The 15000-nt window shown below is 39.6% G+C and overlaps 1 protein-coding gene across 1 annotated transcript in view; it reads right to left on the bottom strand.

Annotated features, from left to right (window-relative positions):
* LOC129089352 (myomegalin-like) overlaps positions 1-11036 on the bottom strand; it is an 11479-nt gene extending 443 nt beyond the window's left edge. Inside the window, exons 1-6 of the mRNA XM_054596765.1 lie at positions 10896-11036; positions 4879-4955; positions 2906-3029; positions 2667-2824; positions 2414-2570; positions 1754-1807 (exon numbers count right to left, since the gene is read on the bottom strand). Of these exons, the coding sequence (XP_054452740.1) occupies positions 1754-1807; positions 2414-2570; positions 2667-2824; positions 2906-3029; positions 4879-4955; positions 10896-11036 (711 nt within the window). The remainder of the gene's footprint in view (positions 1-1753; positions 1808-2413; positions 2571-2666; positions 2825-2905; positions 3030-4878; positions 4956-10895) is intronic.
* Positions 11037-15000: the final 3964 nt, after the last annotated feature.

Here is a 15000-nt window from a genome sequence, read left to right as displayed (position 1 = left end):
GTGAAAGAAGGCGCCTCATGGGAATGTACACACACACACACACACACACACACACACAAACACACACTCACAAACAAGACCCCAGTTACTGATCCTCACATGATCTCTGTGAGAAGATGCAAATGCTGCTGTATTAACAGGTTCTGTCACTGATGCAGAACATAAATTGCTAATAAATATAATTGTGGGCCACATTTAGAATAATTTACCCGCAGTATAAAAGTTACAACATATGGCCATTTTTGTTTTAGACATAATTAACCTGTAACAGTGTTTCCTTTAATTCTTAAAATTAAAAAAAATGTCTTTTGGTGTATTGGATAATATTGAATCATTATGTTGTACAGTTTCTTGTATTCTATATGCCGTCTCATTTGTGTTCACACATACACACAACCAACAAATAACTGTCACCTCCAGTTTTAAATGTCCTCTGCATTGACCCCAAAACCCACAACACAATGGTAGTTTAAATTCAGCTCTCACAAAAACAAACATCCTCTCCTTGTTGTGCTCATATTAAGGCTATGTCCTTTCTTATCCATATAAAAACTCGGATACAATGTTACATATCATATGTACATTACTTGTCACACTCTAAGACACTGCCCCACTGTTCCCTTAGTGACTAAATGTTTTGCACATACAGTGTTGTCGTCCATCACTACAGTGCTTTGTTTGATTTTTTTTTCCGTACACACTAACACTCACACGCAGAAATGTTTATGCGCACATTCATCTCGTGTGAAATCTGAGCAGAGAACCTGCCCAGCGAGTACATTTGCATCCTTCATTCACAACTGATTTACAAGTTAAAACACCTCACCCAACAACAAAAGTGTGATGCATTCAGGCCAAATAACATGAAGCAACACTGCACAGCACAAGAACGGTGAATAATAAAGCAGACTAAGGTTATGATTATTGATTAATAGAAGTGCAAATTAATGGCAAAGACTCCCTCTATGCAGAGGGAGCTCACATCAAGGTAATGGTCCCCCTCCAGTTAAGACATTAGACAGGATCAGGAGAGAAATGTGTCCTTGGGGATGTCAGTGCAGCTAAAGCCTGTAAATGTAATGGGACTCTGGCACTTTGTGTGCTGAGATAAACCCTTTGTAAGATCTTTTACAGGCAGTCTTACATGATGCTCCATCCATTGCAGCATTACAAGACTAAGACTAACTGTTTGTTCATTTTAGAGGAAAGTTCACCAACACATATCTATGTTGTTGATCAGCCACTGCCGGTGATGAAACATTCAGGGTTGGATTGCACAAAGAACAGCAAAGTTTCAGCTCACCACAGGATGTTTCACTTGATGTTTACTTATTTTTAGCTAAGACATTGTATTAAAGAGAGCAGTTGTATTACTTTTATTAGGTTTATTTCTGCACAAAACATTCTGCAGAGACGGCCTTTCATACTGCCCTTTTGCTTTTGGCAAAATGAGGAAACAATTATTCAAACTTTGGTATAGTTTGTTTGTTTTGTACCACAACCTCTCAAGTAACTGGTAATATTACAAATTCTTAAATGTCTTAAATACTTGTAAAAATGTACAAAAAGGTTCAAATATGTGTCCATTTTATCTCCTGTGTGGAATGCAATATTTCACTTCTCCATAAGGAGGCAGAGTCGGTCTGACATTCAGAGAGAACTGTGATGCTGTTCTGACACTTAGTGGAGAACTCTATTATAACATGTGAAGACTAATGAACCCACATACATAAAGATACAGAGCTCCACATACCTGCATCTCCTGTTCGATGCGCAGCCTCTCTCGACCAAGTTCCTCTTGATAAAACTGTAAGAATGGAGACAGAGTATTAACTTACTGTATGTTCAAATCTGAGAATTAAAAAAATGAACATTTAAATCAATCTTAAGATTAAGGAAACAGTAAGGAAACAGGAGAGTGAACGAATAAACCTTCACAGAATAGTTTGATTACTCTAGATGACATCATCCTTTATGGGAGTATACTTGCACACAAGAATCCTGAATTTCTCCCGCTGGGGATCAATACAGGTTTATCTTATCTTACATGTGTCCCTGCAGTGTGAGGGTTTGTTTAAGTAGCAGTTTGTGCGGGCAAATAGTTCTGGTGACCTACATGAATAGCTGTTCAAATAAGTTTTAGGAATGTCACATGTGCTGCTTCAGGAGCCTCTTTCTAGAATAGAAGTCTGGCCAGAGGAGACATGGTGGTCCAAAAGGAATGCAGTAATATTAGAAGTCTTGTATACATCATGCAGGGATTGAATAAAATACTTTAGGGATGACTAGCTGATAGAAACACATTCACTAAAGGGTTACAACATTTGCTTTTTTGGGTGTCCATTTGCTTAGACTCATAAGAGTTTCTTGGATGTTAGGCGTCATTAAAAATAAGAATACAATGTCTACATACGTCCACATCCTTGTCCTTCTGCAGCAGAGATGAAGACAGCTCCTCAACTTGTCCCTCCAGCTCCCCGACCCTGAGTGTGAGAGTCGTCTTCTCTCCGCTCAGCTCTGTGATAAATGCCTCCTTGGAGCAAAGTTCTTTAGTCAGCTCCTCTATTAACCTGAACAAAGACAGAGGACATGCCAGTGAGACAGGGAGGTGGATTTGGTTTGTTTGATATAAGTGGTGGTTGAGGAGATTTCTTAATGTTTTGTACCTGTCTTTGTTGGTGTTGGATGGGGACAGGATGCTCAGAGGCCTCTCGTCCTCTTGGATGTCCTCCATGGGGGTGTCTAGAGAGAGGAGGGAGGCGTGGGAGTGCGATCCAGCCAGCGAGGCCATCCGCTCCGCCTCGCTGCGTGCTAGCTGGGCCTCCTGGAAATACACGTATACACAGTTATGATTTGTAAACGTTATGATTTTAGTTCAACCAGCTGTGGGTGTGAGCAGACGAACCTCCTGAAGGAGCTGAATCTTAGTCTCGAGCACTTGCTCCATGTGGTCGATTTCCTGCTGTCTCTCCCGACATCGTCTCTGCAGCTCTGCCTCATTGTGATTGGTCAAGCTCTCTGCTGTTGTGCTGTTCAACACGGAAAATGGCAAGTCAAAATTAATAACAGCACAAATCAGCTCGGTTTAAAAACATGATTCAGAGCCATGACAAAAGATGTCATCACTCTCCTGTTTGCTACGTTGCTCATGGGAGACCCAACACCTTTTCCACACGGTGTAAGCTTTTATTGTCATGGTTAGTTGGGTCACACAATCTTTAAGTGTATGTTGTAAGTGTTCCCCTAACCCCTCCTGTGCCGGCATCTGTCTATATCACTTAGTCAGTCAGTGACGCCATCCCAAAATTCTGCACCCAGAATGGCACACGCCACTCTGTCGCCATGAGTCCTGCCCTGGACCCTCCTTACATACGTTTTTAACTCTGTCCACCGCATGCTCAAATAGCTGGGATATTTTGAACCAGTCTGAGTAATGCAAATCTCTGTCTCCTTGACAAGTGTCCTTTATTTGTAGTGGACAAGACCTTCTGTGAGATGTCAGTAATCCTGGTCTGTCAACAATACAAACAACTTAAACTACCAATGAATGTTCCTAAGGCTTCAAGTTAAGGGGAGTCAAGACACTCTCAGATAATACTGGGCTTAAAAATGTGACGCTCAGGCATGAAGTGTTGGTCAGACTGTAACAATACTACAGAAAGTAAAGAGAGGGAGTGACTATGGTCACAAAAATAGAGATCAGTAATACAAACCAATTCATCCTTTCCAAGAGCAACAACAATTGGCCAATAATAAACTATACCAATTTAAAAGTCAACAACCACGACCTTCAAGCAGCATCTCTGACAATTCAGCAGTAATGCAGGCCGACAGCTGTGAAGTATAAGACATACAGAATGTGAACTGAAATAACACCATGCTTACAACCAAAAAAGACCACCACCCTTGAATACATTGCACTTGAAATCAACCAAACTCCAGCAGAAGGTTCAAGTTCCATCCTGGAGCAAGAGAAGCCCAGACATGTGTTTTAACAAATCAACTGTATAAAAAAGGGACAAACTATTGTCCTTAACTGGTATTCCTTGTCTTGAGCTACCGGTATACATATAATCACCTGAGACAATTCTGATGAGTCCCCTGGTTAAAGGGCCGTCTTCCTCATCATCATGTCACATTTAGAAAACCAGCAGTTGTTACAGCTTGTCAACAATAATCCTAAACAAGACTTTTGTAACATGTCAGAGGGGTTTAAGTTTTGGGTCTTATTTGCCTATCGATGAAGGCTTCTGTGTGTCCTTAATGTGCGTGTGTGTGTGTGTGTGTTATCTCTTTCAGCTGCTGCATGACATCTGAGCTGTTCGCGATATGAGGTGTTGCCAAAGTTAAGACAGGGCGATGGAGCCAACACCCATAGATGGAGGTGCACACACACACACACACACACACACACACACACACACACACACACACACACACACACACACACACACACACACACACACACACACACACACACACACACTCCAACACATCTTACACACAGCATTATAGAGGATTCATATTTTTTATCAAAGCCTGAAAGTAAATCAAGCTTGTAGGCGATGTAGCAACTTGTGTCTGCCCACCAGAACGCACTATGTACCGTATTAATCAAAGTACATGTGACCAAAGAACTAAATTAAACTAATTAGATCCCATAATGTTACACAGGCTGTTGATGAAGGTTCTCTGAATAAAACTAGACTGTACAGTGTCATTTTGACTTCTCAGTTAAGATCTCTATGGTGTAATGTATCTGTAGATAATTAGTTGTTTTGACACCAACATTCACACTTACAAACTGGGGAATCTTAGTTTATTAAAGTTAGGGTCGCACATTAATAAATCATTATGATAAAAAAACTGAAAACTTACAGTGCTTTGTCCAAAAGCTGCTGTTTCTCCTGGAGCTCCTGCTTCAAGCTCTCTACTTCCACCTTCAGCTCGATGTTCTGCAACAGATGAAAGTAGTAGTAGGTCAGTTATTGGTCATGAGTTAATCGGTCATTACACATCATCAAACACCATCTCCTCCAACATCAGCGTTAAATCGTGCAACAGATAATTGACAATTTGTAATTATACAGTAGTATCAGTGACAGTGGATGGTGGCCAATAAATATAATATTCCTGTTAAAGTAATCAAAACCTGCCAATATGGGCAAAACAGATCCAACAGATACATTTATTCTATAAATACTGTAATTTCATACAATTACATGAAAAAGGACAAGTTACAATATCATTTTGAGATATATTGCACACTTGACTCATCAATAAAAAAGATCTCATAACCTTGTGTAGAGTGTGCCTGCTCAGATACAGATTCTGTATTTAAAAAAACATGTGACGGTACTGTCATTGCTGGTATATTTAGAGCCGGTGAATTCAGGGCAGCTCAGATATTCACCTTCGGGGCCAAAGACTAAACTCCACAGCTTGTTTACCTGCTGGAGTCCACAGGGGACATTTCAGGGCCAATCAGGGCTCTTACACTGGGGGACAGAGGATTTAAACAGCAGGATCGGTGGGGCTCATTCTTTAAGTTCTGACCTTAGAGAGACGCAAGAGGACAGTTTATCTGTCTGTCTGTCTGCTGGACTCATCAGATAGCTGGTTTTATCACTACAGCTAGGCACGCGTTCATCTCAACAGATAGTCCACTATCTCTTGTCCGTCATCTTGATTTGTCTGTCTCTCCACTCCTCCCTTGTTCTTTCTCTCTTCCTGTTTCAGAAAAGTTTTAGTGTCTGTTGGACGCATGTCCAAGTCTGTTGACCTTCCCCTGTCCCTGCCAGAGAGCTGTATGTCCTTAACACTCACAGAGAGCCGGGCTACAGCCTGAAACCTACACATTAACATTTTCCTGAGAGGCACAATGAGTGATCAACACACGCATTTAGGTGATTTAACGTTACGTTTTTTTTGCAAAAATAATACAAAAAGAAAACTTTTTTTTTTCTTAAGATTATAGTAAGTGTAATGAAAGTTGTAAAACTATACAGGACAGCAGAAATTGATTCTAAGGGGCATGAGGTTGTCTTTAGAAAAAGTAGAAAAGCTTCAGATTTTATTAATGATTATTTCTGTATTAATCTAAGAGTGAATGTGCAGCATTGTGTTTTTTATGTTTTTTAACAATAACTCTAATAACTATTGGATGTTTAACATGTTTTAAAAGCTTTCATATATTTTTTTCCGGTTTATTTAAGGCTCTTTAAGGACAAGGCTCAAAAATTATAATTAATTTTCTTTGGACTAATTAATCTCTCAAGAACTCGACTGTGCAGTGAAGTAATGCAGCAGCAACTAACTTATGCATCACATGACCAAACATGTGCTCTGCAAAGCTAATGACTGTAAATGATTCAGCTAAATGCTCTAATAATAATAAATAAATGGCACACACAAGCCAGAGGAACACGTATTCCTGTGTGTGTGTTTGTGTGTGTCAACAGCGTGTCTTACGGTAAGAGAGACATTTTCCCATCTTGAAACAGCTCTATATATAGACAACCATCACAGTGCACCAGCTGCTATTATGGCCCCTCTTGGCCTGCCGGCCCTCAGCAACAGATCCCCTAATAACCAAACTGTGCAAGAGGAGGGGGTGGTGCACGTCAAAACACTGACAGGAGTGTCCCTCATAAACCAAACACACCTGCAACATTGTGACTGATCACTTACTGACAGATATTATATTTTACTCTCAATTCGTCTGTGGATGAAGCTGCTCATTTTGCATATTGCATACTAAACCCTGTATGCTCTCGTAGCATCACTTTATTTACATTAATTAAAAAAGTGAAATACGCTTTTTCAGTTCCAGATGATAAATATGGTTATTTACATGATTTGATCTGCTGATTGATTTTTTTTTTAATCGATTATTAGTTTTGTCTATAAGATGTTATAAAATACTGAAAAATCTAAATTCAAAGATATTCAATTTTCAATCCCATCAGATGAAGAAAAGCATAAAATCCTTTCAACGGAGAAGCTGTAAGTAAGGAATATGTTGGTATTGTTGTTTAAAAAATGAATGATTAGTTATTAGAAAATGGCTGATAATTAATTTTTTCTCGATCAATTTCTCGAATAATCTGGTCAGCTCTATATTTAATACAATTCATATCAAATAAATCTCTACATTTTACAGGGTGTAAATGAACTGCATGGCACAAATTAATTGAAATGCTAAAAAAAAAAAGTACACCAGTGAAACAAACCATATGGTGCAGAGAAACATACAAACACACTCAAACCATATGGTGCAGAGAAACATACAAACACACTCAAACGTGTTATAATGCACGAGTTTTGTCATATGGACACTCACTCATGAGTGCATGTAATAAATAAATCATTGCACTCAAGCCTGCTCTATAAATAGAGTCCCTGGAGCTCAGAGAGAGATCAGTATGTGCCCAGGACCAACACACCTCTTCTGTACTGTATTACACTGAAATGCTTCGGAGGATGGGAACACTGACACTGACACGAAACTCAGTCAACAGAGCAATGAGCAGCTCAGGTCAGATAACAGCTATGGAACAAAGATTTAGTCTCCAATAAAACAGTGATTATCCTTCAGCTGCACAGAGTGAGAGATTGTGAAGCACAAGGATTAAAATCCCTTCAGATGACGTGGGATCAGTTTACTCAATCACTGCTGGTATGCAGTAATTGTGGAGGATAAGTTGCAGGACGCTCAGGTCTTGTGTGGCTGGATCAAACAGTTTTGCTCAAAGACTTGTTGATGATCAGAGTCGAGTTTTAAATGTCGGCTGGCTCGTGTAAACAGACGACAGCTGAACCGGGTCACCTTATTGTAGATGCACACTTCGCACGCACAGAGTGGCACAGATGGACGCACACCTAGAGACCAACAGACTGCAGAAGCCTACAGATATTGACATATACTTAGAAATGAGACACACACACATGAAGATGAATGAAAAATGGCACAATATTTGGGTCTGAATTTAAAAAAAGGTCAATTTTTGGTTGAGGTTTGACATCTGGATTGTAGGTTTATTCTTACTTGAAATCAATACTTAAAGTAAATTTGATTACAGAAGCTGCTTTTCAAATAAACCCCTGGGCAAGAATAACATAACACCAGTAAACAATAAGATTTTTGCCTAGCCTAACTTTTGACCCACTGTTCAGCAGGTGATGAAAAGTTCAATTCTGTAGTCAAGGTTAAAATTTTAATAACACAATAAGCAGAATGTATCACAGTCTGTTCTGATGAGTCTGGATCAGTGGATACAGCTGAGATTTACACTATCACTGTAGAAATAGATTTTGAGTATAAGTAGATTAAATAGTAGCCCCAAATACCCAAATTTTGCTTAAAATGCTAACATTTAAAAGTAAGAAATAGTGAGGGCTATGGTAGCAAACGATTGTATTCTGTGACAGACTCAAAAATTGTCTATTTTGGTGCAGATTTGTGAAGCATAGATTCAAATTAAAATAAATACAAACTTATAGCATCCGCAGGTAAGAAAATGTTTGGTTTAATGCATATTAATCTGTGTATGTGTGAGAGAGTGGTGTGGATGTATGGATATAGAATGCTCTGCAGTTCCACAGATGGAACTGTTGCATTCTGGTCCATTGTGACATTCTACAGTCAATAACAGTACAGTGTTCTACATTCTACAGTCACATTATTAACAGCAGGGGCAAAGTGAAGAGATATACACGGACCTTCATCCAAGTAAACTATGGAAAAATTAATAAACCTGATTGCATTTCCACAGATAAAATATTTTTCAGCATTGGATAGCGAGGTAAGACATTGAAATTCTCAACAGTTTGTTATTTCTTTAAGGCAACATTGTTCAACCGTTGATACAGTTGGCAGATTTAATTAAAGTGTGTGTGAATTGTGCACAGCACCAAGAGCCAACCATAACTGTTAATAATGTTATTGTTATCCGATTTTGAACATGTATTGATTTAGTTTTTTCTTCCTTTCAGATTTCATTAGATTGATCAACTGTTGTTAAATGTCTGTTTTGCTTAACAATTCCTTATCATTTCTCTCATGCAGTTATAGAGACCGTTTACATCTTGGTCCTGGATGTTGTGCCACCTCAGTTTTATTGCAGGACTTGGGCCACGTCTTTGCGGTGAGTGCCAGCAACACCAGCAACATTAACTGTGAATGTCACTTACATCTTATTCCCAAACATCATTACTCTAGGTGGTGCAACATGGCAGACTCTGTGGAGAGTACCTGCTCCCTAAGTAGATATGAAGGGCTCATTCAAAGCTAACGAAAACAACAATTCTTAGTTTGAGGTTATTATGCAGTAAAAAAAAGTTATAAATATTCTATTCAATTTCTGCTAATAGATCCCCCTAAATTCCACATACTGGCCCTATAAAACTAAGTTGAAAACTAGTGTTTTATTACTCTCTCTGGTTGAAAGTTTCAAAATCACATAGCGGGTGTGGTCAGAAGTGTGCACATGTAACGACCTCCCACAGTGATGTCACAGCGGACTCACACACCCTGGATTACACCTCTACATCACTGCATCATGTCGAGAAGCTAAACTACTAGAGGTCAGCAACAACCAGATTTTCAGGGGCTGTTGCTAACTAATATTAATTTGTTAGACTATTATTACCAGGGTAAAGAATGAACTTTCAAACTCATTTAAAAAAAACTGGTAGTAGCAAAAGAAGGGAGTGCTGACATTGTTTTATTCTTACTGATTGATTAAAGAGTAACTATTCCGCTGAAGGCTTTAGAATCTGTACAGCATACGACCCCCACTGGTCTTTTCTACCCTTTTTTACCCTTTTCAAATACAACATTTCCACAATGTGCATCAACCGCTGCCTTGCCTTGTCATAGCTAGTGCAGCAAGGAATAAAAGCGAGCCACACAGGGACTTAACCTGGATAAAAATACAATTTAAAATGAACATTTTGAAATTTAAATCAGGAAGTATTTGATAAACGCAAGGACGCTCCAATCAAAATTCTTCTCTCCTTATACCAATACCAATCAGTGCCTTCCTTGTTTAAAATACACACCTGTACACCTCACTAAGTAGAATTAATTTATTACTAAATCTTCCAAATAAGATGAATTGAGACCATAGACTGCTGTGGTACTAAAGATTGAGTTAGTGGCCCAACTTTCAGTACTTTAACATTTTTGATACGTGATCTTACGACACATTATGGTCTGGACCAAAAAAGCAAGAGGATCAATATCCAGCTCTGCTAACGGCTCACACACATGCTGCCATGAATGTATCTCATTGGGTCTCTATATAGCCAGAGTTGTAGTGTTGTCTATTTAAGTATCTCTGGGCTGTGAGGCAAAACTATGTACATTGTGTAACTCCAGAGCATAACATCTTCACAAATCCCAGTATAATGAAAACAATGCACAGCAAAACAGAGGTCCTGCTGGACAGTTGTCAGCTAGGTACACACACCACTGCATCAAATATAAGTTCCTCTGCACAGAGCTAGCTAATGTGTAGTCCCTCACAGGGCAGCCATATTTAAAAAACATACACTTTGTAAAACAAACACATGGCAGGTCCGATCACTTAAACCACATCAGTGTGACAGCTGGGTCAACAAACAGTGAAAGTGGCTCTGTAAAGCAACTCTTCAAGACAACAAACCTGTGTACTTTCATTATAACAGTCAACTTCTATGACATGAGGCACAAATAACTCTTTTGATTACCTACTCAGAGTCAAATCCCTCAACAAAGCTAAATTAATGATTTTTGATCATTAAGTTGATAGTGAAATGACCCTTGGCCCCTTAAGAGCCTCTCCCAACACCCCTATGTAGTCCCATTCATTTTTAGACATTTACTCATGCATAAAAAGAGGTGCCCAACTCACCGTACGATAGACATCCTCACTGCTCTCCTCGTACTTCTGCTGTATCCTCTCCTCCAGGAAGTAGATGCGGAGCTTGAGGCTGAAGTTCTCCTTCTTCAGATCATTCAGGTGCTGTGACAAAGTACGGTAACCGTTAGACATGACCGTCAAAGCACTGACACGGCTTGACATGTCCTTTATGGGTCAGAAATGAACAATCGTCTTCGACCTATCCGTATCACGGGGGAATAGGGAGTCCATTTCAAAGGACAGTGACTGTCACGGCATGTCCATGTGTTAGAGTCCGGTAACCGTTAGACATGCTACCTCCTTCTCCGAAAGAGCATAATGTCAAAATAAACAAAGTATTTACAAAGTGGTATCCTAGCCTCTAACAGGCCATTGGGATACCATCTGCTAAGACAACTGCATTCACACACACAAACACACGCACACACACACACACACACACACACACACACTAGAGTCTACAGGGGTGTTTGCAGTGCAGAGGGCGACTCTGCAGCCCGGCGCTCAGAGATGTAGCCATGTCAGCTCCATGGTGTGTTCTGGTCTGATAGGGGACGGGACAGGAGCTTATTTTACAGGAGGAGACATCCCTGGAATCCCAGACTGCCAGGGGAGGTGGGTGGAGGGGGAGAAAGGGGAGGGGAGGTAAGAAGTTCAGAGCTCACAAGCAGTTGTGATATGAAGGGAAGTCTCACCCCTCTGCAAAACAGGAGCGCCAAAAGGAACAAACAGGGACACGGAGAGAAGGGAGGGTGTCAGATTTGAATCCCTTTCTGTCTGCCCACTTTCAGATGAATTGAACATTTATTTTTGTTTGTCCAGTTTTACCACTTCCCTAACTGTGTATAATATATGTTTGAGTGTGGAGGTTAAGAAAGTTAAGATTAGTGAGCTAAATGCTGAGTTATTTTTCATAGAAGTTGGTGGTGACCAAAACAGAGCTAAAAGGAAAGTAAATGTTGGACTTAACATTACAGTCATTTTGGTGGCAAGAAACATAAGTGAATGGTAATGTTGCTTTGTGTCCGTTGGATTTATCAAACTAGAGCTATTAGCCATAACAACTTCAGGAGTGATAGCATCATGTCATGGCTGACGGCATGTTTTTGTGATTTTGTGCCACTATTGGCCAAAACCTAACTGATGAAGCAAAACGGAAAAAGTATTTGAGACACACTGAGAGTATGAATATTATGGAGGGGATGAGTCAATATCATCTGACCTTTAAATGAACATGCACCTTTTTATAATTTGACTATGATAGTTGATCAGTTATGTCTAATTTAGAAACTCCCCTGACAAAGGCTAACCAGCATGGAAAGGTAGTGTGGATTATGGGAGTGGGACTTATTGGAAAGAAGTTGGATGAAACAGGAGACCTGGGAGCTGTGAGCCACAGGGCTATTAATAGGGAGGTGTCCTGCATCTCACAGAGCGGTGAATCCCTGAATGTCCCACAGAGAGATGAGTGAACAGAAGCAAAGTAACAGAAAGGAAGACAGGCCCCACTAAGTCTTTTTGATCTCATATAAAAGCTCAGCCAAAATCAAGTTTCAAGATGTTATTGAGACAAAGAACATCAGTAATGAAGTAACTGAGACATGTTACCAACACATGCAATTACATCATTAATAGTTCTTGTTTCATTCATGTGATTCTATTTAAGTGTCACATTACGTGCTGTTGCTAAACAATTCTGAGCAAAGATAGGACAGGCGCCAACAGGAGTCTCCACCCAACATTAGGGATGACATCATGTACACAGTGTGTGTTTTTAAACTCTACACATGACACAACTCATTCACACTCACTTTAAGCTCTCCATCAAAGAAAAACACATAGGAGTGAATGTGTCTAAATATGTGGTTGCAGTATGTGTTTATTTAGTTGTGAAAGTGACACATCCAAGAATTGGCAACCATCTCCAGCTTTGCGTACTTTTAGAAAGTAACTAAAGCTTTTGTTACGAGTCGGTGACACCTCCCGTTTTAACGGGGCTCAGCACCACCTCCAAAATAACATTAAAGGACTGTCACTGGTGGCGAGCCTTCAGTGACAGTTATAGTGCTGGCTTGCGTTTTATTCTGATCTGGTATGCGTCTGCTGTGTATTGAAGTGAAAGTGTGTTGACTTGGAATCAATTTAATACTGTCTGAGTATTTCCCAGGATAACCTATTGTAAAGGTGTACTGCAAAAGACTGCAAATGGACAATATTGATTAAGAGGCTTCTTTTGTTTCTAGATAAAGTTTTTTGTACTCTCCAAGAAATTACAACAGATTACCGGATGGAGGCAGCAGAAAACCTGCTATAAACAAATGTGACAATACTTTAATACTTATTTTTTCTGATACATTTTTTTTTCCGATAATACACTTATTCCACTATCATGTCTGAGCTTTATTATAAAGCTAAATTCTGGAGCCGATTACCTTTGCATAGCATAAAAAGCACTGGGATAAAAAGAGCCACAAACCAAATTGCTAAAGCTCAGTAATTATCACGTTGTATGTTGTTTCCTTGATTAGTGAACAAACATTGTAAAAACAATGTTTTGTGTCTCTGTGTATAAGCTAACTGTATTATTCACAGGCTCACTGTTTACCCCCTGTTTCCAGTCTTAAGCTAGCTGACCATATCTTGGCACTAACTCATACCTAGATCTACACCACCACATATTGCGATTTGAAATGCATATATTTTGCTACGTTTACGCCTATCGTCTAAAATGCTATGGAGTTTTAAAGCCCTTAAAACAAAGGAGTTAGAAAACTCCTAGGTTGTGTGGTAGGCAGAACCGGGGACATTTGAAAACGATGACGTAGACACCTGCCTTCGCTACTTGATCGGGTCTTGATATTTTCTCTTTAACTTCAAGACATCTGTGTTGCAAAATGTAAGTTCTGTTTAGCTAGAGGTGCATCAGACACAGAGATCCTGCAGTTTGTTGGGAACCCGTGCATTGTTCTAGTACACTTCAGCAGGACAAATGATTACTATCATATTTGGTCTTGAATCTTTTAATTTTGGTCAGTAATGTTTCCATGCTCAGTACAACACCCTGCTTACAAACACCAAGAGGGATATTTAATATAGATTAATATTAATATAATTAATATTTAATATGAGAGAAATCCTAAAGTGGGCCATGCTGTGGCCAGAGGCAGACTTTCACCACCAGGAGAGTTTAGGGTGTTTTCCATCAGATATCATAAGCTGCAGGTATTGTCTTTTTCTGTACAGTAGTTTAATAACATGTTCCAGTTTGGATATAATCATGGATTTAAAACACATTATACATCCTCAACATTTGGTGATCTGATCCCATAGCGAAGATACTGCATCAAAGCAAAACATATCAGCTTATTGCTTCTTGTAGGAAGACCAGAAGCCAAAAGATGGCACTGTAGAGCAGCTTTTCATTGTTATTACTCACTACTAGAGTATTGTTCATTGTGCTGTAGGACAAGGAAGTATCACTCAGAAAATCAAGACTCTTACCTGTTCAAACTCCTTGAGTGTGTGAAGCTGAAGAGGAGGAGAGTTGTCTGTTTCATCACTACACAAATCTAAACAAAGGGATAACATTCTTTTAATCACTAGCAATTGTGGAATCGTGGACATTATTTTACACAAGCCTACAAGTTATTTTAAAATGAGAACTATGTACCTGTCATGTGACCTGGGATCTTGGATGAAGTCTGCTCTTTCACAGCACTGTCCATAACACATAAGAGAGAGAGAGAGAGAGAGAGAGAGAGAGAGAGAGAGAGAGAAATAAACTGGCTAAATAAAAATACAATGGCAGCATATCCATCACAACATTTACAGAGACGGGAATATCATACACGATTAGCTTTGTAAAAGGGGAGCGCTCTTCTGGAAATTAAAAAAGGCACTAAAATCTTTTCACTGAAACAGCATGATCTCATTTGCACCTCTTTGGGGAATTGGGGGTCATCAGGGAGTCCCAGCAGGGTAGAGGAGGGAGAGGAGGGATGGGAGGAGCCACTGAGGGTTAAAGTTCAAGAGAGCCTCTCAGGCTTACCTGCCGTCTACTAACCGAAACCTTAGTTACAATCAGTAGAATGATTCT

Source organism: Anoplopoma fimbria, chromosome 3 (assembly GCF_027596085.1).
Source record: "Anoplopoma fimbria isolate UVic2021 breed Golden Eagle Sablefish chromosome 3, Afim_UVic_2022, whole genome shotgun sequence".
Taxonomy (NCBI): domain Eukaryota; kingdom Metazoa; phylum Chordata; class Actinopteri; order Perciformes; family Anoplopomatidae; genus Anoplopoma; species Anoplopoma fimbria.
Note: the sequence above shows the minus strand (reverse complement) of the source record. Positions and strands in the feature narration are given on the sequence as shown.